This window comes from Leuciscus leuciscus, assembly GCF_965113295.1.
Source record: "Leuciscus leuciscus genome assembly, chromosome: 15".
Lineage (NCBI taxonomy): Eukaryota > Metazoa > Chordata > Actinopteri > Cypriniformes > Leuciscidae > Leuciscus > Leuciscus leuciscus.
Window position 1 is genome coordinate 10,253,003 of NC_138739.1, and position 27,235 is coordinate 10,280,237.

Here is a 27,235-nt window from a genome sequence, read left to right on the forward strand (position 1 = left end):
CACACACACACACACACACACACACACACACACACACACACAGCTAGATCTCCTTCGTACAGGGTTTAGAGACTCACATGAGGAGAAATCTGATTTGGATTGATTTTTGAATGTTGATAATGTCACAGTCCGGAGTCAGAGAACGTCTACACACTCCTCAAATGCACATTCTCTGGGTTATTTCTGAAAGAAAACACACGAGACAGATCATCTTAAAGAAAACCTTTGCTTATATATATATATATATATATATATATATATATATATAGTAAGGAGGAGTTGACTTGTATTATTTGCATTTAGATTAATATTAACACAATCATTTACAATTACACACACACACACACACACACACACACACACACACACACACAGAGTGACAGAGTCTGTTCTGACAGAAATCAGAAAGTGTCATCATACAAACTCAGTCTCTCATCTAAATGTCTGACAGGGTTGATCTAAAATAAGATTGTTATTATACTGACATATTTGATTTACTCACCAGAAACTTTGACCCTGAATAATTTAGTTGTGATTAGTTTGCATTGCATATAAATTCCAGCATCTGTGAGGCTGATGTTATTGATGGTCAGTGATCCGGTCTTATGATCCAGCTCCAGTCTGTCTTTGAATATTTCATCAACTGATGGTGAGATTATCTTAGTCTCTCCTGTGATTACAGCTAACGGAGTCTCCAGTCCAAACTTCCACTGAATCCATTCACCTTTCTGTATGTCAGTAACATCAGTCTCCAGAGTGACAGATCCTCCCTCATTCACTGACACTTGCTTTATTTCTGTATTAACTACACATACAGAGAAACACAGAACAGAAATCAGAAAAAAGAAAATGAAGTAGTTAAAGCAACATTTAAATACCTCAAATGTACTCATTTTATAAATAAAATTAATGTAATTTCTCATATATAAACAACTAACTGATGGTATAAATCTATAAACAAGTCAGATGTCCTCAGTTCTCATGTGTGTGTGATGTGTGTGTTGGACCAATCATATTCTCTGATTCATGTGTGATCATCAGCATCAACACATCAGTGTTTAATTGTGTTTATGCCAGGAAACAATATCATTTTTATTGAATATCATGTTTCATTGTGGTTTGTTTAACGTTCCTCTTTGTTTTCTCTTCTTATTGTTCCAGTAATAATGGTTTTATTCTGATTAACTCTACACTTTATATATTTATACTGTTGAGTTTGAGAAACTGCAGATCATTTTTACTTTCTATCAAAAGACTGATGCGATTTGATTCAATAATTTTCTTGAGCTAATTTTATGATTAATAATGTCAGATAGTTGTGGAGGTCTTCAGTGGATCACAAACACACAACATATTGATCAAGTTTAGTGCAATTATTAATACATTAATCAATAATCATATGATTTGAAAGTGATTTGAAATGAAACTGTGCCTTTATATACAGCATAATAGATGACATTATGCTTCAATACTTGTGCAGAAGACTGTGCATATAAGAAGATATAACCAAATAAACCCATAGTCATTAATTTAATCAATTCAGCTGATTTAAATATTATATATATATAGTAAGGAGAGTTGATTTTGATTAATTATGAATGATGATAATGTTACACTGGATTCATACTTCTCATACTTTCCTCCACTGGGTTACTTCTGTTATCAGTGGGATCTGAAAGAAAACACACGGGACAGATCATCTTAAAGAAAACCTTTGCTTATATATATATATATATATAGTAAGGAGGAGTTGATTTTGAATGTAATATTTGCATTTAGATTTCTTGATATTAACACAATCATTTACAATTACACACACACACACACACACACACACACACACACACACACACACACACACACACAGAGTGACAGAGTCTGTCCTGACAGAAATCAGAGAGTGTCATCATACAAACTCAATCTCTCATCTAAATGTCTGACAGGGTTGATCTAAAATAAGATTGTTATTATACTGACATATGTGATTTACTCACCAGAGACTTCGACCCTGAATAAGTTAGTTTTGATTAGTTTGCATTGCATATAAATTCCAGCATCTGTGGGTCTGATCTTCTTGATGGTCAGTGATCCGGTCTGATCCAGCTTCATTCTGTCTTCGAATATTTCATCAACTGATGGTGTGATTCCCTTAGTCCATTCTGTGATTACAGCAAACGGAGTCTCCAGTCCAAACGTCCACAGGATCCATTCACCTTCCTGCATGTCAGTAACATCAGTCTCCAGAGTGACAGATCCTCCCTTCTTCACTGTCACAGTCTTTATTTCTTTCTTAACTACACATACAGAGAAACACAGAACAGAAATCAGAAAAAATAAAATAAAGTAGTAAAAGCAACATGGATATATTCCTCCAGACCTAAATACCTCAAATGTACTAATTTTATAAATAAAATTAATGTAATTTCTCATATATAAACAACTAACTGATGGTATAAATCTATAAACAAGTCAAATGGCCTCAGTTCTCATGTGTGTGTGATGTGTGTGTTGGACCAATCATATTCTCTGATTCATGTGTGATCATCAGCATCATCACATCAGTGTTTAATTGTGTTTATGCCAGGAAACAATATAATTTTTATTGAATATCATGTTTCATTGTGGTTTGTTTTACGTTCCTCTTTGTTTTCTCTTCTTATTGTTCCAGTAATAATGGTTTTATCCTGATTAACTCTACACTTTATATATTTATAGTGGTGAGTTTGAGAAACTGCAGATCATTTTCACTTTCTATCAAAAGACTGATGTGATTTGAATCAATCATTTTCTTGAGCTAATGTGTTTATTAATAATGTGCCGTCACTGATAGTTGATAGTTGTGGAGGTCTTCAGTGGCTCACAAACACAACACATTGATCAAGTTTAGTGCAAAATAATTAAAACATTAATCAATACTCGTTTGATCAATTCAGCTGATTTAAAACAAAATCATTATTACGTAAAGATTTGAGTTTCTCACCAAAGACAGAAACACTGAATCTCTTTATTAAGATCTTTCCCGATCTGTCAATCTGTAGTTCATATTTTCCAGAGTCTGTGTTTGTGGTGTTTGTGATGGTCAGACATCCAGTCTGATGATTCAGCTTCAGTCTGTCTCTGAATCTCTCATCAGGAACATCATCATATACAGTGAAACTATCAGCAGCGCTTTCCCTTTCAGCAATACAAGAGCCTCCAAACAACCACAGTAATTCGTCATCTTTATGTTCTCCATCAGGGTTTAGAGTGATAGATTCTCCCTCCATCACTGACAGTATCCTCCATTTATCAGACCCTTCACATCAGCAAACAGAAACAGAGAAACACAGAACAGACATTAGCTGGAGAAGAAAAGCAATAAAATAAATAAAATCAACATAAAATCACTGTCATCTGCTCAATAATTGATCATTAAACCTGTAAACACTGAATCACACTCACAGCAAAAGACAATATAAACTAACACATTATCTGATATACTTCAACATTATTCATAATCTGTGTTTTTTACCTGTGTGTTTTGTGTTGTGTTCATCATTAATTAAGTGCTTATTTTTTAAATAAAAGTATCTGCTAAATGTGTAAATGTGTTTCATATAGTCAGAGAAGGCTTTATTTTATTTCTCTGATTTTAATCACAGGTTTTGTTTGATATGGTTGTGTTTATTATTTTAGCATCTGTGACTCCCTGAAGCCATTGCTCTGTATTTCCTATCATTTAAATAAATCTATAACTTCTCTATTAAGAGTTTCCATCTCTTTGGTGTGAAAAGCATCATAAACTACTGGTTTAAGATGACCTTTGAACCTGACCAGATTAAGAGTTCACAGAATCTGTGTGACACCAGTCAAAACACCAGTCAGGAGAGCAGATCAGTTATGATTGAGACACACGTCTACTCAGCTCTGAATGTGGACATTACACAGAAGTCTATTGTTAAAGCTAGTAATAAATACTGTATTTTAACCCAAACACAGACACCAACACTAACAGAAAACTTCATGCATTTTAAAAAGTGTGGACTAGCTATAAATGTCATTGCCACACAACAATAAAATAGTTATATAAAGTTGTATAAAAATGCATTCAGAGCCTTTCATTCTTAAACTAAACCACAGGCCAGTGCTCTTTAATATCTGTGTATTGATTATGTTTCTTTCTAACTCTGCTTTTATGACAACCCTGTATCACATGAAATACGTTCTGAGGAAACTATTTTGCAAATCGCAATTACGTTACATGCCAACATATAAGCAGTGCTATTACGTTGGTCCTTAACCTAATATAAGCAGTGCTATTACGTTGGCCCTTAACCTAATATAGCCAATCTATTGCAGTGCTATTACGTTTGTCCTGAACATAATACATCCAAAGCAGGTTTCTTTTCACACGTAGCAGCTAATGCTGTTCATTTTGTTTTAATTATTTACTCCCTTTTTTCTCATTGGGCTACAAAATATTATCTATGCCAGGGCGAGTCAAATGGCAGCACACAGATAATTTTTATCTGGCCCTCCAACTGGTTTTTGATGTTTAAAACCCCTCGCAATCTGATATCAAAGTCCCCGCAAAGGTTTAGCGCGTTCAGCGGTGAGTTTAACAACGCACGTGATCATTCAGCGGTGAGTTTAACAACGCACGTGATCTCACGGCAGTTCGTGATATGGTCACGTAATTTAATCTATTGATTTGTGCCACGGACACGTTTATTTCGTTATTTTCGTAATACCAGCACGTTTTTTAAACTAATGTATTTTCAATGGGAAGCGTCTTTCGTGATAATAACAGCACGATTCTTTCTGCCTGGCTGTCGGCTGCAGCAGAGAAGCTGTTTAATCAACATTTATTCACGAGATCTTATGTATTTTTATGTATTTTTTTAATGTTATTATTTCGGTCTTATTGCCAGGGAAGCTGGTTTGCTTTGCTGTTTATTGATTTTCTAAAATTATATTTTATCAGTAGGAAATCGCGCTGAAGAAGTCTCGTTCCGAACACATCGCGATATTTGGCATCAGTTCACGTGTGTCAGATGTTGGTAAGTAAATACCTAAATACGCTATCCTAATGTGTGATATCATGTCTTTTCTGTTTGTCGATGTTAATCTGCCATTATATCTGCCATCTCCACGGAGACTTTGCGTTTCATTGCTTTCTAATTCAAAACAGGGTGATTAACACTGCCTGTCACGTGACGTGCTATAGGCCTAGATATTCATATCAGATTAAAAATAGTACAATTAGTTCCAAAGTTGTATTTGTAGTAGAAGCACAGTAAAAACAACACTTACCATGCTTTTACCGCAGTAACATTAGTTTTACTGTGATAAGTGTAGTAAAAAGACAATAATCACAAAACTTACCATGCTTTTACCACACTATTTGTAGTTTTAATGTGGTACTTATTGTAAATGCACAGTAACCACAACACTTACCATGCTTTTACCGCAGTAACATTAGTTTTACTGTGATAAGTGTAGTAAAAAGACAGTAATCACAAAACTTACCATGCTTTTACCACAGTAACCATAGTTTTACTGTGATAGGTGTGGTAAAAGGACAGTAACCACAAAACTTACCATGCTTTAAACCTCAGTAACCTTAGTTTTACTGTGATTGGTTTAGTAAGGACAGTAATCACAAAACTTACCATGCTTTTACCAGAATCAGAATCAGAATCAGAAAGAGCTTTATTGCCAAGTATGCTTGCGCATACGAGGAATTTGTCTTGGTGACAGTAGCTTCCAGTACACATACAATATAAAGTGACAAGACAAGTGACAAGTAACATAGGTATAAATAAAAAAATAGAAAAAATAAAAATAAAATAAAAATAAAAGATTATAAATTATAAATATATATAAAGTTATAAGGTGCTAAGGTGTACCTCAGTATTGATAGTTTTAAAGTGATATTTGTTGTAAATGCATATTAACCACAACACTTGCCATGCTTGTAAGGCTTTATAATGTAACATCCAATATTTGCAAGGTAAATCAGTACTTTTTCCTTTAAATAATCCTATATATTATACATAATGATATTTTCTTTTCTCTTTTTTCAGCTGAAAAGACCAAAAGGGCCTTTCGGACTCAGTCATTCCATTATTGTTTGAGGAGAAGTAAACGGAGGAGACGGAAAGCTGCAAAGGCAAATATTCGCAATGGTATGTGTTGGTTTTAACCCTAAATCAAACATTTTATCAAGCATTTGTTGTTTCTTAAAACTTTTCTCACAAAACCCATAGCCCAATCAGTACAAACATAGTCTGAAAGTCTTAATAATTCACAAGATTTAACAAGTTTTTTCAAATTCGTACGATACTCGTACATATTTGTATACTCGTACACAATCCTGCAGCTTTTACTCCTAGTGCTGTCATTGGCTACTGCCTCAATTCCTGTACATATTTATCGCGATATTTGTAAATCAGTTGCGCCACTTCTTGGAAAGTTGTCGGATGTCACACACACTGTCAGAAAGTTTATATTAATTGCAAATTGGTCTCCGTCTGTTTATGTTCCAGTGATACATGATGTCTCTCCACACCTCATAACCTACCTCTGTTTGCAAGAGTGGAAAAGCTTATCTGACTTGTCACATGACATCAGATACTCGATTATTTATATATAACTGTCCCGTTTGCATGTAAATCATTTTCATGATTATTGCTTGCTATTAAAGACATACTTTTATTCATAGAAATGCCCACATATCAGTGAACTTATTACATAAAAATGCTTTTAACATTTAATTATGCAACACTCTTTACAGAAAACATATCCTACAGTTATAAACTCACAACGGCATCATCAAGTCCTGTGAAGATCCGTGGCCAGGTTCTTCACATCTTCCCATGGGACACTGACATTCTTCAGGTCTTCGTGAAACATCTGTCTCCATGTCTTCCTTGGTCTTCCCTGTCTCCTGCATCCTCCTGGTGGTGTCCACTTCATCACTGTGTTTGGGTGTTGTTGTTTGGGCATGCGTAGGATGTGTCCAGCGAGGTGCACACTTTGCTCTGTCACAGTTTCTGAAAGTCTTCATGTGGAGTCCCACTCCTCCTCAGGATCTCTTTGATATATGCAGAACCAATATTGAAAATAGTGATTTATCTTTTTCCATATTGTTAAAGCATTTTGTTTTCTCTTTTCAGCTTCATAAATTGTACTTGATTTCTGCCTAATGCCTTTATCAAAAAAGTGTCAGTGTTCATCAGGTGTTTTGCTAAAGGACATATTCATTGCATAGTTACAATAAAAGTGACCAATAATCACAAGGATATAGAATGAAAGTTGAGAATGTAAAATGTTGTGCTTATGTTTTTGCCTATTTGTTATTTAAAGCGAAGAAACAAATGTATGTTCACATAACAAACTTGAATCTCATCTCTTGGTTTGTAAATATATTCAACTTCATCATAGCAATTTTTTTAACGTTAATGTATGTGTCACTATAATAGATTGCTCCTGTATCTGGATATTTTTAATTAACTGATTTTTATACTGTTGTGCAGTAGTTTTGGCACTACATTTGTCTTTAAACAGTTTGACATTAAATATTGGAATAAGTTTTCAAAATGGTGTCCATTCATTGTGCTTTTGTTACATTTATTTGAATATAATTGATATACCTTTAATATACTATACATACACTGTAAATGTTAGAAGCACTTTAGTACATGTAATTATCTTTAATTAAAATACTGCAAAACTACCCCTGCTGTAGGACATTGCTTTGAAAAAAGTTTCTCTTTCAAATTTATTTATGCATCAGTCTAAGCAAATTTGTGTCATTGATCATGTGACCTCGTTTTTGGATGGTAACCACACAAAGGAGTCTTTTGTTTTTAAATATGAGTTTTATAATTTAATTAGAAGGAATGCATGTTTAACAGCCTAAATATAAAATATTTAAGGTATCTATCCCCGCAGCCGGAACCAGAAGAGATCTGTCATCGTTTACCATAAACCAGGGCATGTAAGTGTGACGCATCTGTTCAGCTGGCTTGTTATTGGCTGTGACTTTATCGCAGAACTCGCTGTGATTGGACAATCGTTTAACCCATATAAAACGGCGCTTCATGTTACAAAGTATGTTTTGGTGGTATTATTACGTTAGTTATACATTAAGCTAACTATAAAGTGTCTCTATGTTGTGAGAAATTACTCCTTTACCGAGATCCTAACCCTAACCCTAAGCATGTCTGCACATTTCAATGAACTACAGAACAATGCTTCCTGCTCCACTGATAGAATGACAGAGATATGTGGGTAATGTAGTTTAAAACGTTTAGTAATAAAACAATAAATGTTAAATAAATAATATATTTAATGGACAACTGGATATCTAAATTTGTTCATTGTGCAAACCTTTATGACATATATGAGGGACAGGCTGAAATTTGATATTTTACTGTGAGCACTTTAAAAATAACCTTTATGCCAGCTTTCCATATATGTCTGAAAACTGTGGCCAACATTATTTATTAAACATAGTATAAGCAGTTGTCCAGACGATTTTCTCTTTGATACACTAATCAGACTTTGAGTTACAGCCATTTGAAACGTGCATTTGTTTGCTCTTCTGGGGGCCGTTGCTGGGCCCTGGGGGTGGAAGGACAGTATAATCTACACAGATCTACACATACTATTACTATTACACAAGGATAATGCACCATTCAGTAAAACAACAAAAAAACAGTGCCAACATTTCCTTTTCACCCCCCCTCTGATTGCTGCTTATATTCCTGACATCAGTGATATATAGAGTATACTATATAGAGTATACTAGAATGATCAACATGGATCATCTTCAATTAAGCTTTAAGTATTTAGCAAGATAGCCCACTGCAGCGTCTTGTTATTCACATAGCTTCCTTTTATTTCACTGGAAACTGGCATACATGCAAGTATGTGCAACTTTTGTTGCATTGTTGTCCCAAATATCATTAACCAGATCTAAATTTTTATGTCCCAAGTAAAAGAATCATGGTAATTAATTATATTTAGTTATTTATAAGTTATTAATTATATGTAGTTATTTTTAAAGAAATAAGAAATTAAAATTTCTCAAAAGAAAATTTCTATTTACTGTACCAAACACCACTTTCAATACACAATAGTCATCATACTTTATTAAACAACACTTTATTGGAGAACAAAGCATAAAGTTGATAAAGTAGCATAAAGACAAATGAGATTCAAGATAAATAAAAATGTGTCTTCAAAAACACGTTAACATCATATGAATCCATTCACAGCTGCTGAAGCCACAAAACGAGTGCCAGATAATCATATTCAGTCACATATGATACAGAAAACAGATTTGATATTGTGTTGGAAAATAATGATTCATTATCACAGCTAAACTGGTTTCTTGCTCTTCCCTGTACGTCTCTATCGTGTTAGTGTTCTTCTTCCTCGTCTAAACAGTTTGTTCAGTTGAAGAACAGAAGAACAGAAGATGTGATCACTGATGTGGTGTAGCTTTTTCTCAACCAGAGGAAGAAGTCTCAACATCCCATTGTCAGGCGTTCTCCAGTCCTGGTCTGAAAGTAAAACAAAAGACAGAAACCATTCAAATAAAGTTATGTTATGTTCTGCGTTATTTAAAGCAGTGATGGTTTACTCTGGCCCTCAGCGTCCACTGTCCTGCACATTTAGCTCCGACCTCAAACCCTCCTGCCTATTGTCTAGAAGTAAACCTGAAGACTTTGGTTAAAATTTTCAGATGTGCTCGATTAGGGTTGGAGGTTAACTCTTAACTAACCTCAAAAAGTAGAATGCAAAGGGCCAGAGTTGCCTGTTCCTTACATAAATTTACAAAGCAGCAGTCAGTACGTTATATAATATACACATTGAAGTATTATATATATATATATATATATATATATACACACACACATATATACATACACACACACACACACATATATATATATATATATATATACACATATACATATATAAATATATATACACATATATATATATATATATATATATATATATATATAAAATATTGCAGCACAAAATAAGCTAAGTACTGAACAAAAACAGTTTTACCCATATCAACAGCAACATATTTTAAAAGATTTTTAAGAAAGGCATGGTCTCTTTTGAGCCTTTGCCAGTGATGCTTGATTTCTTTCCAGACAACATACTCTTCTGTCAATTGTTTCAAGAGCTTCACTTGGTCAAAAACCAAGTGATAACCTGTACAATGTAAAATTGTCAACATCAAATTATGTACTACATATTACAGCATTGTTTCAATACAAGACATACCAATGGACTCGCGCACTTTTCTGCCTTCTTTGGGCACCAGATGTTCCTTCCTCACCCGAAACAAAGGACTTATTCGATTAGCTTGCGTTGATATAAGGACTGGTCTTCCTTCTCTGCTGTAAAACAAGATAGTCTCGACTTACTCTTTGTGCAATTACTATTGTTCTTGAAACACAAATTAAGACAGTTATAAATAAGTTAATTTACCATATGATTCAGGAGAGAACATTTGATGAGTAAATACTGATTGCAATATTCTAGAAACTTCACCTGGGAAGGGCTGATCACGGCAAGATTCGCTGCGACTCACTAGTAGCTCTTGTAATGGTTGGCTCTTAAAAGAGCTGTTGAGTTTGATATTGGTAGAGCTTTAAAAAAAAGGACTAAGTAATCCTGCAAAACAGAAAGGAAGGTCATTTTAATACATTACTTGCAAATAGTCAGTTTATAACTGTAGGATATGTTTTCTGTAAAGAGTGTTGCATAATTAAATGTTAAAAGCATTTTTATGTAATAAGTTCACTGATATGTGGGCATTTCTATGAATAAAAGTATGTCTTTAATAGCAAGCAATAATCATGAAAATGATTTACATGCAAACGGGACAGTTATATATAAATAATCGAGTATCTGATGTCATTTGACAAGTCAGATAAGCTTTTCCACTCTTGCAAACAGAGGTAGGTTATGAGGTGTGGAGAGACATCATGTATCACTGGAACATAAACAGACGGAGACCAATTTGCAATTAATATAAACTTTCTGACAGTGTGTGTGACATCCGACAACTTTCCAAGAAGTGGCGCAACTGATTTACAAATATCGCGATAAATATGTACAGGAATTGAGGCAGTAGCCAATGACAGCACTAGGAGTAAAAGCTGCAGGATTGTGTACGAGTATACAAATATGTACGAGTATCGTACGAATTTGAAAAAACTTGTTAAATCTTGTGAATTATTAAGACTTTCAGACTATGTTTGTACTGATTGGGCTATGGGTTTTGTGAGAAAAGTTTTAAGAAACAACAAATGCTTGATAAAATGTTTGATTTAGGGTTAAAACCAACACATACCATTGCGAATATTTGCCTTTGCAGCTTTCCGTCTCCTCCGTTTACTTCTCCTCAAACAATAATGGAATGACTGAGTCCGAAAGGCCCTTTTGGTCTTTTCAGCTGAAAAAAGAGAAAAGAAAATATCATTATGTATAATATATAGGATTATTTAAAGGGAAAAGTACTGATTTACCTTGCAAATATTGGATGTTACATTATAAAGCCTTACAAGCATGGCAAGTGTTGTGGTTAATATGCATTTACAACAAATATCACTTTAAAACTATCAATACTGAGGTAAAAGCATGGTAAGTTTTGTGATTACTGTCCTTACTAAACCAATCACAGTAAAACTAAGGTTACTGAGGTTTAAAGCATGGTAAGTTTTGTGGTTACTGTCCTTTTACCACACCTATCACAGTAAAACTATGGTTACTGTGGTAAAAGCATGGTAAGTTTTGTGATTACTGTCTTTTTACTACACTTATCACAGTAAAACTAATGTTACTGCGGTAAAAGCATGGTAAGTGTTGTTTTTACTGTGCTTCTACTACAAATACAACTTTGGAACTAATTGTACTATTTTTAATCTGATATGAATATCTAGGCCTATAGCACGTCACGTGACAGGCAGTGTTAATCACCCTGTTTTGAATTAGAAAGCAATGAAACGCAAAGTCTCCGTGGAGATGGCAGATATAATGGCAGATTAATATCGACAAACAGAAAAGACATGATATCACACATTAGGATAGCGTATTTAGGTATTTACTTACCAACATCTGACACACGTGAACTGATGCCAAATATCGCGATGTGTTCGGAACGAGACTTCTTCAGCGCGATTTCCTACTGATAAAATATAATTTTAGAAAATCAATAAACAGCAAAGCAAACCAGCTTCCCTGGCAATAAGACCGAAATAATAACATTAAAAAAATACATAAAAATACATAAGATCTCGTGAATAAATGTTGATTAAACAGCTTCTCTGCTGCAGCCGACAGCCAGGCAGAAAGAATCGTGCTGTTATTATCACGAAAGACGCTTCCCATTGAAAATACATTAGTTTAAAAAACGTGCTGGTATTACGAAAATAACGAAATAAACGTGTCCGTGGCACAAATCAATAGATTAAATTACGTGACCATATCACGAACTGCCGTGAGATCACGTGCGTTGTTAAACTCACCGCTGAATGATCACGTGCGTTGTTAAACTCACCGCTGAACGCGCTAAACCTTTGCGGGGACTTTGATATCAGATTGCGAGGGGTTTTAAACATCAAAAACCAGTTGGAGGGCCAGATAAAAATTATCTGTGTGCTGCCATTTGACTCGCCCTGGCATAGATAATATTTTGTAGCCCAATGAGAAAAAAGGGAGTAAATAATTAAAACAAAATGAACAGCATTAGCTGCTACGTGTGAAAAGAAACCTGCTTTGGATGTATTATGTTCAGGACAAACGTAATAGCACTGCAATAGATTGGCTATATTAGGTTAAGGGCCAACGTAATAGCACTGCTTATATTAGGTTAAGGACCAACGTAATAGCACTGCTTATATGTTGGCATGTAACGTAATTGCGATTTGCAAAATAGTTTCCTCAGAACGTATTTCATGTGATACAGGGTTGTTTTATGAGCACAACTACAACACAACACACACATACACATGTAAAGTGTTTGAAACATGATTATGAACAAACATTTTACACTTAATCTCTACTGTAGAATAATAAAGCTCAGCATTTCTCTTGCTTTATCAACTGTAATACTTACGTGCTTTTAGTTCAGAGTTCTTGCGGTGATAGTAAAACACACCAGCAACAGCAGCAGCGAACGCCAGCAGAACAACAACACCACCAACACAGATCTCTGCTATAGCTCCTGGAGACAGACCTGGATCTGTAATGATAAAGAGAGAGTCATCAGTGTGAGTGAATCTGTCAGTCTGATCTATTTAAATATGAATCTGATTCTGTTGAAGGGGAATCATAAATGAGCCTCTAATGTAATATCAGATATCATGATTCTCCTTTTCACTGTGTTCATCTTCTGTATTACTGTGTTACAGCAGGAGTTTGATGTGAACACACGACTGATCTCAATGAAAATATTACAAACAGTAATTCAGATTAAACAGATTAAAAATCTTTAGAAACATGCCAACAGTCTTAAAGCATTTACTGCAGATACAGATGAGCTCTGACACTTTATTTTCTTAGTTAGGAGTCTGAGAAAATTAGAAATACTTGTATTAAAAATAAGAGAAAACATACAAATGCTTGCAATTTTGGTGTGATCATTAGTAAAGTAAAGAATTTTATCAATGTTATTAATCATTTAAATACAACTTAAATGTTAATTAAAACATTTGTCTCAAGAATGAAATGATGAGACATTGTTAGTTCAAATAATAATATTCAAATAATATCTTGTAATCTTTTGCAGCAAAATCTTCCGAAGACTAACAAATTATAACAGTCTTAAACAGTTCAAAGTTTATTTTTAACAATTTAAATTCAGTTTTTTTTAATTCAAATTTTTTGTTCTCAGAGCTCTCATCTCAACTCAATAGGATCATCATCATCTTGGCAGAAACGATCTACTCACGAGCGACAGTAACAGTGAATCTCTTGAGTACGGTGCGTCTGCGGCTGCTGATCTTCAGTTCATAGAGTCCAGAGTCTGTGAATCTGGTGTCTGTGATGTTCAGAGATCCAGTCTGATGATCCAGCTCCAGTCTGTCGTCAGATGTGGAGAATCGATCGTCTGCTTTATAGATTTCAGCTAGGACAGTCTCTCCAAACATCCACTGCATTGAATCATCTGTCTGTATCTCAGTAAGATCAGAGTTTAGAGTGACAGACTCTCCCTTCTTCACTGATAGTGCTGACTTCAGTTCACCTGTGACAACAAACACATGAAGATCATTGACAAACACACACTCAGAACACCTAATTGCCTACAGAAAGTCAGTTAACACATCTCACTCTAATAAAGCTCAATTAAATCTCAGTTAAAGTTGAATTACTACAACAAACCTTCACTAGTCAAAAAGGCACATTTAAGTCTAATAGGACATTTCCTGGGGCAGAAAATTAAAAGAGAGGAACGTGTTCATATGATGAAATGATAGTAGAAGGAAACACAAGTTCACTGAACACTAAACACCCCCAGTGGGTTGCATTTACTATTAATCAAAATTATAATTGTATTAATATATGTAAAAATGCTCGCTGATTGGTTGTGTTAAGAATAAACCATAAATGTATCTACTTTTGCTGCATAGTTACTGTAGGTTACAGCAGATTTAAACATGATAAAAGGTTATCAGCAAAGGTGACTGAGAAGGAAAAATGCAGATGTCTCTTCACCTACAAGAATAAATCAGTAACACTTTACAATAAGGTTTTATTAACTGTCACCCCCCTTTTTGAGAATGTACATTAAAATGCACTATTCAAGCTTAAATGGTTGTAATTCAAGAATGCTTTGGAGTATAGACCTAAGTTTGGTCTTGTTTTAAAGGGAATAAATAGCAGATTATTGCTGAAGTGAAAGCACTTCAAAAAATTAAAGTATGAAAAAGTTATGGAAGTTTAAATTTACATTAAATCAAATATAATTTATTTAATATTTTTCTTTTATATAAAATATATATTTTACAAAATATGTTTTACAAAAAAATTACTATAAAATGAAAGCCATATATCTAACCAAGTTGTGTTCCAAATTTGAAGTTGATATCACAAAAATTGAAGTTCCCATGAGATTTTGTTTAGGCGTATTACCGAAAATAGCCACCGGGTGTCATTGAATTCCATTGAATTTAACTGTATGCATTCTACCATAACAAATTAATACATTTCTGTCCAAATATCACTTCTGTCACTAAATATGGAACCTTGAGACTCAGACCTTTCTGACAATATGTGTTTTGTCAAGATTAGAAAATATTTTTATCATAAATTATGAAACATAATTATGCCCAAAAGGGGAGGAGCCTGATAAAATAATTTAGAGGACCGTTTCTATGGTAACACAATGTCCAATTTCAAAACAGTTTTCACAGGATGAATTCTGAGATCGTAAGCTTTCAAATGATACCTAATTTATGATAACTACTAAAATATGTAATGTAATAAAAAAAGGCGATAAAAAAATATAATATAATATTTTAGAGGATAATATATATGTTATACTTTTTAGAAGATAATATTATTTTATATTTTTTTATTGACAAATACTAGATTAAATGTTTTATTATGAACTTTTAGCATGAAAACCAAAGTTTCAATTATTAAAAGTGTGTGCGTCGACTTTTTGTGACAAACGCCAGAAACGCCTGTTATGATGTCGATTTTTTTGAGGTGCGCTCTTGTCATAAATTCATCTATTACTGTTCCTGCATAAATTGTAACAAAAAACAGTGCTGAAATATCTGTTAAGGAGTCTTAGACCTTTCCAACAATATATAGTTTGTCATAATTAAATTAGGATTTAATTGTAATATAGTGACGTAAACTTAGGCGTACCGTATACGGTACGGTGACCCTTAAGGGGTTAATTAACATGAACTAAGAATGAACAATACTTCTACAACATTTATGAATCTTAGTTCATGTTAATTGCAACATTTACAAATACATTTACTAAATTCAAATGTATTTGTTAACATTAGTTAATGCACTGTGAACTAACATGAACTAACAATGAACAGCTGCATTTTTATTAAATAATATTAACAAAGATGAATAAATACAGTAACAAATGTATTGTTCATGGTTAGTTCATTTTAGTTAATACATTAACTAATTTTAACAAATTGTAACTAGTTGTAATGTGTTACCGATGAATCTGCAGCAATGCCTGATATCAAAAAGACTAAAAATAAATCTAAATGAAGAAAATACAGTAGTGACTACCTAGCGCTAGTCTTCACATGTGTGAGAGCTGAAAACAATCAGACACCATCCGTGTTGCTCAAAGCTTTCCATTACTTGCTTATTTTAGGTTTAATTTGTTTAACTTTTTTTTTTTTTTGCTTTTCACATTATTTTATCGGATTAAGATCCACATCAAGCCTGATCTTTTGCATTTACGTCTTGCTTCTCTTCAGCCCAACATACAGTGTTCAGTAAATGCTAAACAACATCATTTCGTGATTGGTTGTGTGGGCCGCGTGTTGGAAAAGGATGGGAACCACTGATCTACACTATTCACACAGAGCTAATCTAAATATACTTAATATTACATTGATGTACTCACCGCTGACAGTCACAGTGAATGGCTTGTGTATGGTGTGAGAGCTGGTGCTGATGTCAACTTCATAATCTCCAGAGTGTGTGGTTGTGATGTTCCTGATGGTCAGAGATCTAGTCGAATAGTCCAGCTGCAGTCTGCCTCTGAATCTCTCATCATCATTATAAGATGTAAAGGCATTTCTAGTCTTTCTATTGATATCAGCTATAAGAGAGTTGTTAAACTTCCACTCTATCACATCATATCTCTGTGCATCAGGAACACCAGTGTTTAGAGTGACTGAATCTCCCTCAGTCACTGACACTGTCTTCACTGGATCAGCTGGCACAACTGGAGAAGAAACAGAATTAATAGTCAACTTCAGCAGGATTCTGTCAAGCGTTCATGGAAAAGATTGGCTGTAGACATTTATTTGGATATTGTAAGGGATTTAGCGGTCCAGGTTGCATTGGGAAGATTTGACTATTATTCTTATTTGCAACTTAGTCACTTTGGCATCTGTTAAATAAATATATGAAAATGTAAAACAACAAACACATAAAAACACACCTATCATTTAAATGGTTATTTATTTTATTCAAAGTGTCTATTTGGACCTAAAATATTTGACTAGTACCCGCCACACACAACAGCTATTTATTTTTCACCCCGATAGTCTGATTAAACCATATAAATTTAGGACAAAGTTTGTCCCTCAATGCAGTATTAGAATGGAATCTGCCTTTTGTGCCACTCTTACAACCATCCTGTTCCAATCTTAATATTTCCTTTAATATTAATTAAAATAATAAAAATGAACATAAAAGTTGATTTATAAGAGTTGATTTTCACACAGTGTTTAAGGTCAGCAGGTTCAGAAAAGGGTTTTATTTGGGTAAGGAGAGACTTCTGTCACATTTGGTTTTCCTTGGTCATATTTGTTTTGTTTTTTTGCTACTGGTGTGTTTACTGTAGTAAAACCATTTCAGGTTAGGTTTAGGTGTACGGGCTTGCTCTAGGATTTTTCTTTCTTTCTGTTTTTTTTTTTTTTTTTTTTTTTTTACTGTGAAATTCTGTGAACTTAAATATATCCAAAAGTGCCCTAGTACATAACTGTGAAGACACATGGACTCCTTCTACATGTTAATTTAATTTCAGAGCATTTAAGTTATTTAGCACTCAGTGAGAAATTATATTAATAAGCTAATAATGGTAACATATAGAAGGGCTATGCAGTTGGGGGGAAATATCTAATTATGATTTAATTTTCTAAAGTCAAGCTTCAGCTCAATAGTCTCAATAGCGTGCAGCACACACTCTAAATGAAAGGAGTACAACATGCCTTTGACTTTAGACCCCTCCACTACCTTGTAGTCTAGAGTACACTTCCTCGATATGTGGGTACAGAAGAACGAAGGCATTTTGACTACAACTTTGTTTACAAAAGAGACTGATCGTAACACACTTTTACTCGCTACCAATTTTCATCCGACTTTTTTTTTAAAAGGACTGCCTAAGAGTCAGTTCTACAGATTGAGGAGGATTTGTTATTCTAATTCCGACTTTATTGAGAAATCGGAAATCATGCAAAATAAATTTTTTAACCCCTTTAGATTGGGTTGATGAAGCATTTAATACATCTTTTAAAAAGACACGTTCTGAATTGCTAAAAAAGAAGTCAAAAAAAGAAAGAAAGTATTCTTTTGCTTGTATTCACCTAAGTCCTATACATGATAAAATCAATTTTTACAAAACATTGGCATTTGTTGTCTTCTGATCCGGAGTTGAGCGATATTTTTAGACATCCTCCTTTGATTGTATACAAACGCGCCAGGAATTTAAAAGACAGCTTGGTACATGCTCGTTTTCAGAGCGTTAGTCCTCGTGCATCTCAGAGTTGACTTAGTCCTATAAAGAAGAGCAATTATTGTTGTGGGAATTGTGCTCAGTGTAATAATACTTTTAAAACATAATTTTTTTGTCATCCTAGAACTGGCGAAAAATATAGCATCAAATCTGTGATTACTTGTGTTCCTACTCATGTTGTGTATTTGATCCGTTGTCCTTGTGGTATAGGCTATGTAGGAAAAACGTCACGTCAATTGAAACAAAGAATTAGTGAACATAAGAGTTCGATCAGAAGAAGAAAAGATGAATTATCCAGTTGCGGCACATTTTTTAACTTTGAATCATGATGTTACCTCTTTACGCTTTTGTGGGATTGAGAAAGTAAGTTTGCCACCAGAGGGGGTGACATTGAATTACTCCTACAGAGACGCGAACTTTTTTGGATTTACACCCTTCAAACTTTATCACCTAGGGGTATGAACGATGAAGCATTATTTAATGTAATGTTATAGTGATATTTTGTAACTGTTTTGAATGACGTGTTGTTTCTGCTATGTATTCACAATGAGTTTGAGTGGCTATGGAGCCTTATGATTGTTGTAACTGTTTAGAATTACAATTTGATGCTGTTTGATGACGATGTGTTGATTATGTGTTTTAGATGATCTTGTTAATCTACAGGTTGTCTTTACTGATTGTTGTAACTATCACAATTTGTAACTGTTTGTGATGTGGTGCTAATTATGTACTCCCAATGAGCTTAATTGTTTACAGATGGAGCTCTGTTGATTGGTCATGTGTTTATCTTAAAAGAGATGAATTTGAACATTTGTATACTCCTGATGAAGGTCGTGTGACCGAAACGTTGTTTGTTAATAAATATTAATTTTAAATTGCAAGTCACGATAGTGTGCGGGAGTTCCTTATCTATTAAATAACATTAACAAAGATGAATAAATACAGTAACAAAATGTATTGTTCATGGTTAGTTCATTTTAGTTAATATATTAACAAATTGTAACCAATTGTAATGTGTTACCGATGAATCTTCAGCAATGCCTGATATCAAAAAGACTAAAAATAAATCTAAATCTACCTAGCGCTAGTCTTCACATGAGTGGGAGCTGAAAACAAGCAGACACCGTGTTGCTGAAAGCTTTTACTTGCTTATTTTAGGTTAAATATTTATTTGTTTTGCTCCACATCAAGCCTGATCTTCATTTGCACCTTCTCTTCAGCCCAACACACAGTGTTCAGTAAATGCTAAACAACATCATATTATATATGTATATTTACATATTATTTACATACATATTATGAATATTTATATACCTTTGCATTAGTTGAGTCTAACTCTAAGGAGAGTCTGAGGTCTAAACTGTCTAATTGTAATGTGTCAGAGTCTCTCTAGGCTCGGTCAGGCCTGGTCCTCGGGGGCGCAGCAAGAGCACCATTAGTTGAAGCTGTAATAATAGGATAACAGATTGGTCAAACCCATACACAAAATAAATATATTTGAAATATATTTTCAAAATATATTTTTGGAATATATGCAAATATTTGATATTGGCCCAATAAATATATTTTAGTTCAATATGTAAATATATTTTCATATATGTTTACATATATGTTCATATATGTTTTAACTTTTGCAAATTGTTTCATTTGAAAAGTTATCATTTTCAGTTTATTTTTTTAGATAGACCACTTCCTCTGTGGATGGTGCTCTACCAGTTCCCCCAGCCACATTTTTCCTACTGGTCGGGGATCGAACCGGTAACCCAAGCCCGAAGCCCGAAGCCCTAACCAGTAGGCCACGGCTGCCCCTTTGCTGACTTTATTGGTCTAAAATGACAATTTTATGTAGGAAAGAACACACAGAATGCAGAGTTTTTTCCCCTATTTTTACAGAATTGATTACAGTTATTTAATAGTGTGTGTATGCAGTGTTAGACACTGAGTTCTATCTATTGTTTAAGTGTACTTCACTGTTGGAGTGTCACTGTTATACTTGCATCATAAATATTGTGCATATTTTCAATATTTAAATGACTTCAGGAAAGATGTCAATAAAACAACAATAAATCTAATAATTGCACTTAGTGTTAGGTACGTGCCACCTAATATGGCCTAATAGTCCTAGGAAAGCAACTATCTCACATTGCAGTCATTTAAATGTAAGTACAGTATTTATTATAGTTGTGTGTCATAATACAGTAGTGAAATATGGTAGCCTACTGTTGTATATAGGGGGAAAGGTAGAGGAATTACTATGATCAAAATTCATTTTCGACCCTTCTTTAGCAAGCTAAACATTTTATGACCATATATTTTGTCATATATTTTACATTACATGTTATAAATGTAAATATATTTCACACTTAACATCATATATTTTTGTTATATTTCAGAATATATTTCAAAATGATAAATATATGTGAACAACAATGCAAATATATTGTATTTGGACATGTATTTGGAATATGTGCCACATATATTTTTGACACTTTAAAATATATTTCAATATATTTCTTTTGTGTATGGGAACGCTCCAGTGCGTATTTGTGTTTGCGCTCTGGAGAGCGTCAAATGTATATATTTACAACATGCCACTGTGTTAATCTGTTTCTAAGTCCTCATTAACCAACGTGACACAAATAGTCGGGTCTGTTAAAATTCTTGCAGTGGGAAGTGGAAACTTCGTGATTGATTGTGTGGGCTGCAAGTTGGAAAAGGATGGGAACCACTGATCTCAACTATTCACACAGAGCTAATCTAAATATACTTAATATTACATTGATGTACTCATGTACTAATGAGGAAAACAAAGTGATTCATCTTAAGGAGGCAATAACATATAAAGTGCTAACAATACAAAGTTTCAAACATTGTGAAGAAAAGCACAAGCTAAAACAGGAAAAGTGAAAAAATACTGTAAGAAATAATGAAAACAATTAATTTGTATAAAGATTTCAGCAGGATTCTGTCATGGAAAAGATGGGCTTAAGACATTTTTTGAATATTTATTTATATTATTTAGTTTATTTATTTATAATATTTATAATATTTAGCTGTCCGGGTTGCATTGGGAAGATTTGAATATTATTCTTAATTGCAAGTCACTTTGGCATCTGTTAAATAAATATATGTAAAATCAACAAACACATAAAAACACATCTATCATTAAAATGGTTATTTTTTTATTCAAAGTGACTATTTGCACCCAAAATATTTGACTACTTGCCACACACAACACTATTTTCACCCGGATTAAACCATACAAATTTAGGACAAAGTTTGTCACTCAATGCAGTAAAGTGGAAAATAAACCCTTTGCAACCATCCTGTTCCAAATCTAATATTTCCCTTTAATATTAAATTAAAATAATACAAATGAACATAAAAGTTGATTTCCACACAGTGTTTAAGGTCAGCAGGTTCAGTAAAGGGTTTTTTGGGTCAGTCATATTTGGTTTTACTACTGGTTTATCTGTGTTTACTATAAGGAAAATGTGATTTTTCTGACAGATATTGCGATTGCGATTGATTTAATTTAGTAGCATCAGGCTTCAGCTCAATAATCTCAATAGTGTGCAGCACAAACTCTAATTTTTAATTGTCTCAGTCCTGAGTCAAATGTATTTTTTAGTTTTTGTCATATTTAGTCAACCTTGTCCTGTTTTTGTTTAGTCAAGTTTTAGTTGACTAAATGTCTGAACATAGTTTTTGTCAATTAAAACTTTGTCATGCTGTATAATGGTTAAATTTATAATCCCAATAATTTGCTCAAAATTATAATCATAGCGATTTTTGTCATTTGAGAAATGTATTTCTTGCACTTTGACTTATTAGCACAAATTAAGGGAATGCCAGCCCATATGCATGGTTTATTTTACCTCATCTAATTTCCTGATTTATTATAGGCTATGTATCATATAGGCATGCTGGTAAAACAAGAAACTTTTCTCAGAAATTAAAACCGTGAAATTCCTAGTAATCCCATAAAAAAACATTTTTGTTCTATTAAAACAACAGCAAAAAGACTTATTGTCATACAGAGCTGCATAAGTGCATACGTTTTTCTATTTCAGATGTGCATATCGATGATTTGAGTTTTTCGGATCACAAGCCTATCATGTTTACTGCTGATATTTCTTGTCACACTACTGAAATAATGAGATCTGAAAAATGGTCACGTGTTGGCCTTTTTGCTCCAACCTCGGTGGAAAAATTTTCAGTGACATTCAAAGAGACCTGTGATTTGCTTTCCTCAGATTATCTTGTTAATGTGTTAAATGTGGACAAGCTTCTTAATACGTTTAATTATGTATGCACTAGTGTTTTAGATATTATTGCCCCTATGAAACTAAAAAAATATAAAAACAAAATAGAACCATGGTTAAACAACAATACACGTAGTTTGAGGAAAGCCTGCAGAAGGGCAGAACACAGGTGGAAAAAGGATAAACTCCAAGTATCCTATGATATCCTACGGGAATCTTTAATGACATACCAAAAAGCAGTGAAAGTTGCGAAATCTCAGTATTTCTCTGATATAATTCGCAAAAGTACAAATAGTCCCAGGGCTTTATTTAATATCTTGAATTCTATTTATAATCCAAACGGCAAAATTTGTTTAGTGGAGTCCTCAACTTTGTGTGATTTTTTTTTGATATTCTTTAAGGATAAAATTGATACAATTAGACAGTCCATTATTCCTTGTACTGACGACCCTGTTGATTTTTTAATTCCTACTAAGTTTTTTAACTCATTTGAGCCGATCACATTGCTGGGTCTAAAGGATTCAGTTGCTAAGCTGAAGCCTACCACCTCTGCATGTGATATTGTTCCAACCCAATTTTTTTAATTGGTACTTGATTATGTTGGGGATTGGATTTTAGCAATTATAAACAAGAGCATTCTTTCTGGGATTGTTCCATCCTTTTGCAAACATGCTATGGTGTAACCTTTGTTGAAAAAACCAGGTCTGGATATAAATATCTTATCTAATTTTAGGCCAATCTCAAATTTACCTTACATGGCAAAAATCTTAGAGAAGGCTGTGTCTGTGCAATTGCAGAGCTTTCTAGAAACAAACAATATTGCAGAAAAATTCCAATCTGGATTTAGGAAAAAACATAGTACTGAGTCAGCACTTCTAAGAGTTTTAAACGATATTTTATTATTTGTTGATTCCGGGAACTCAGCAATCTTGGTGCTATTAGATTTGAGCGCAGCATTTGATACAGTTGATCATGAAATTCTTTTAACGCGTCTTGAAAAGTGTGTGGGCATTCAAGGAACTGCCCTTAGTTGGTTTAGATCTTATCTTAGTAATAGAACCTTTTCAGTGGGTATTGGTCGCGCTGTATCATCTGTGGCACGAGTTGCCTGTGGTGTTCCTCAAGGGTCTATTCTGGCTCCCATTTTATTTTCTCTATATATGTTACCACTTGGCTCAATTCTTAAGAAGCATGGAGTATCCTTTCATTTTTATGCAGACGACACCCAAATCTATCTCCCTTTGAAACATAATGACAAGCAAGGCTTAGAAACTTTGCTTGCCTGTTTAACTGATGTACGATCTTGGATGTCTTTGAATTTCTTGCACTTAAATGAGAGTAAGACTGAAGTAATTGTTTTTGGCCCCTTTGTGGGGAAAGCAAACCCGAATATTGATTATGATTATTCAAACTCTTATATCAAACCCACTGTGAAAAATTTAGGAGTTTTTTTTTACTCATCTCTCAAGTTTGACCAACAAATAAATTCTGTGGTAAAGTCTTGTTTTTTCCATATTAAACTGCTGTCCAAAGTCAAAACTTTTTTATCTTTTAACGATCTTAAAACTGTCACACATGTTTTTGTTTTATCTCGTTTGGACTATTGTAATTCTCTGTATATGGGATTACCTAAATCCTCCATGTCACGTCTTCAGATGGTCCAAAACGCCGCTGCCAGGTTTTTAACTGGGGTTCGTAGATGAGAACACATTACTCCGATACTATCATTTTTAAATTGGTTGCCAGTGTGTTATAGAGTTGAATTTAAAATTTTGTTGTTCGTTTTTAAGGCTTTGATTGGTATGGCACCATCCTATTTGTCAGATCTTATAAATGTGAAAAAGTCAACAAGATGCTTGCGATCCTCAGACAGCATTATACTGTCGTATCCAAGATCAAGACTGAAGTTGCGAGGCGATCGTGCTTTTTCAGTGGCCGGTCCTAGGATGTGGAACAGTCTTCCCTTATCTGTGAGGTCTGCTACGTCTGTTTATGAATTTAAAGCTAAACTACAGTCTTATCTATTTACTCTTGCATATCACTCATAATTTTTGATCTCGCTAAACCCAAACTATAGTGTTTTACTGTCTGTTATTAATGTTTTGTGTGTGGTTTTGTTTTATATTTATTAACTTGTACAGCACAGTGGTCTGTTGTGTTTATTTGTGCTTTATAAATAAATAAAATGAAAAAATGAAAAATGCTGGTAAAACAAGAAACTTTTCTCAGAAATTAAAACCGTGAAATTCCTAGTAATCCCATAAATCCCATAAAAAACATTTTTGTTCTATTAAAACAACAGCAAAAAGACTTATTGTCATACAGCTGCATAAGTGCAGTTATTCAACAACACCCATCAACAGGCTATAGTCGAGATCCATGTTTGGATTTATTACAGTTCATCACTGAGAAGTTTGATCGCAGATTTAGTCTCAGCAAACAGAGCAAGCAGCTCGTGACAGAACCCAGACCGACTGAATGACACTCTTTCATTTAAGCAGAAAATCTCAAATGGAGATCGCTGAACTCCAGCTTACTTTGTCTGTGTTTTCAGATCATCCGCGCTTCTTCAGCAGTGTAGAGAGAGCGCGTGCGCATGGTTGCCAGATTGCAAATATTAAGTAAAACACAAGGTAGAAAACATGTTCTTTTAACAGAAAAGCATTTCTTGAAATCACAACCACAAGCATGAACACATGTAGCAGCTTACTAAAAACTGTAGTCTGTCATTTTTTCTCCTATTTTTTTTCCCCCTGACAAAAACAAAGAGTGATTCCGTCTCATTTTTCGATATTACATGTTTATTAAGTCACAGCTAACGTTTAGTGACGTTGGGTGTCGTCTCGTCTCGTCTTAGTCATGGAAAAAGAGGTCGTCAACGAACATTTTTCGTCATAGATTTCGTTTACAAAAATAACGCTATACTTTCCATCTAATAAATAGATGATTAGCTTCTTTGGGGGAGAAGGTGCACTCACTCAATTGGTTAGTAAGACTGCCACACTGATTTACCTTGATTATCCTGTCTGTGTATTAAAGCTCTTAGTTCCTTCAGTTCATTGTCTGGGATCGTTTATGGTCATTTTCCCCTGTGATATTCTCTTGTGGATTGCTGTGTTTGGATTATTGAATTAAAGATATTTATTATCTCTGGTCGTCGTGCACTCATTAGAGCCACGATGTGACAATGATAACACTGAAATGCATTAATTACTCACCAATGACACTGAATGTCCTAATGACGATGGTGTTGATTGATATTTCATAGGGTCCAGTATGTTCAATTGTGAAGTTTGTGATGGTGAGATCCCCGGTCTGACCGATCCGGTTTCAGTCTGCCTCTGAATATCCCACCAAGATCATCATCATCTGTTGTGGGGTCACGGTCTTTTCTTACTCTAGCTATGCGGTCACCTCTAGCTCCAAACTCTAATGGCGCTTTTCCACTACACAGTACCAGCTCGCCTCGACTCGACTCGACTCGGCTCTGTTTGGTTTTCCACTGTGTAAAAGTTGTACCTGTACCTGCTTCCAGGTACTTTTTTTCGTACCACCTCCGGCGAAGTTCTAAGCGAGCTGAGGCGATACTAAAATGTGACGTGAAAACAAGGCAGACTGCTGATTGGTCAGAGAGAATCGTCACTATTCACTGCGTCATCATTGCACGCGCCAGACGGAGTATCCTGAATAAAAAACAGCAAAAACAAAAACAAAAACATCCAAAAACAGCATACACTCGATTTCCTCCATTGTCCTGTGTGTGTGGGTAGCGGGTGTATCTCGCGCGTCTCGCGTAAAAGATTAAGTCACGGCAGTTTCCTGCGGCGTCGCTATGACGACCAGGTACTATTGTGGAGGTACTATCTGCAATGGAAAACGGAGCGAAAAGCGAGCCGAGGCGAGCCGAGGCGAGTCGAGTCGAGTCGAGCTGGTACTGGTAATGGAAAAGCGCCATAACACATCTTCTTTCTTCTGTATTTCAGTAAGACCAGTGTGAAGAGTGACAGAATCTCCCTCCTTTACTGACAGAGACTCTCCAAACACACCTGGAAAATAAAGAGGAACAGTAGTACAGACAAAAGATAAAATGACAAAACACTGACAAAAAACATATCTCTTTATGACTATTTTATTTTATTAATAAAGGTAAAGGGATATATACAGTGATTGACAAATGTATTAGACCAGTAAGGTTTGTGCCTCAGCTGCCCTAAACTAACAGTAGGGGAGAGCGGGGTTGGTTGGCACACTTTTCACTCTCTGTCATATTTCTCAGTCATGCTATATGTTAAAATAGTCTAACCAGTAACAACTGAAAGGTTAAGATCTCAGCTACTCAACAGATACATTTAATGTTCACAAATGATTCCAAATTTTTTTTTATTCATCATTAAAGTGATGTTGTGCACTTGTGCCAACCAGCCCCAGTATGGGGGTTAGTTGGCACATGCAATGGGGTTGGTTGGCACAGATGCTATAAGTTACAAAGAATGAGGTGACAAATATAAAG

At 34.4% G+C, this 27,235-nt stretch overlaps 1 protein-coding gene across 1 annotated transcript in view; it reads right to left on the reverse strand.

The window, feature by feature from the left end:
- The window catches only part of LOC309475975 (uncharacterized protein), a 150,842-nt gene that overhangs the window by 76,721 nt on the left and 46,886 nt on the right, over window positions 1-27,235 (reverse strand). Inside the window, exons 4-11 of the mRNA XM_082139012.1 lie at window positions 16,622-16,945; window positions 13,964-14,257; window positions 13,130-13,255; window positions 2,981-3,295; window positions 1,995-2,294; window positions 1,628-1,672; window positions 503-805; window positions 22-183 (exon numbers count right to left, since the gene is read on the reverse strand). Of these exons, the coding sequence (XP_081995138.1) occupies window positions 158-183; window positions 503-805; window positions 1,628-1,672; window positions 1,995-2,294; window positions 2,981-3,295; window positions 13,130-13,255; window positions 13,964-14,257; window positions 16,622-16,945 (1,733 nt within the window). The 3' untranslated portion in view covers window positions 22-157. The remainder of the gene's footprint in view (window positions 1-21; window positions 184-502; window positions 806-1,627; window positions 1,673-1,994; window positions 2,295-2,980; window positions 3,296-13,129; window positions 13,256-13,963; window positions 14,258-16,621; window positions 16,946-27,235) is intronic.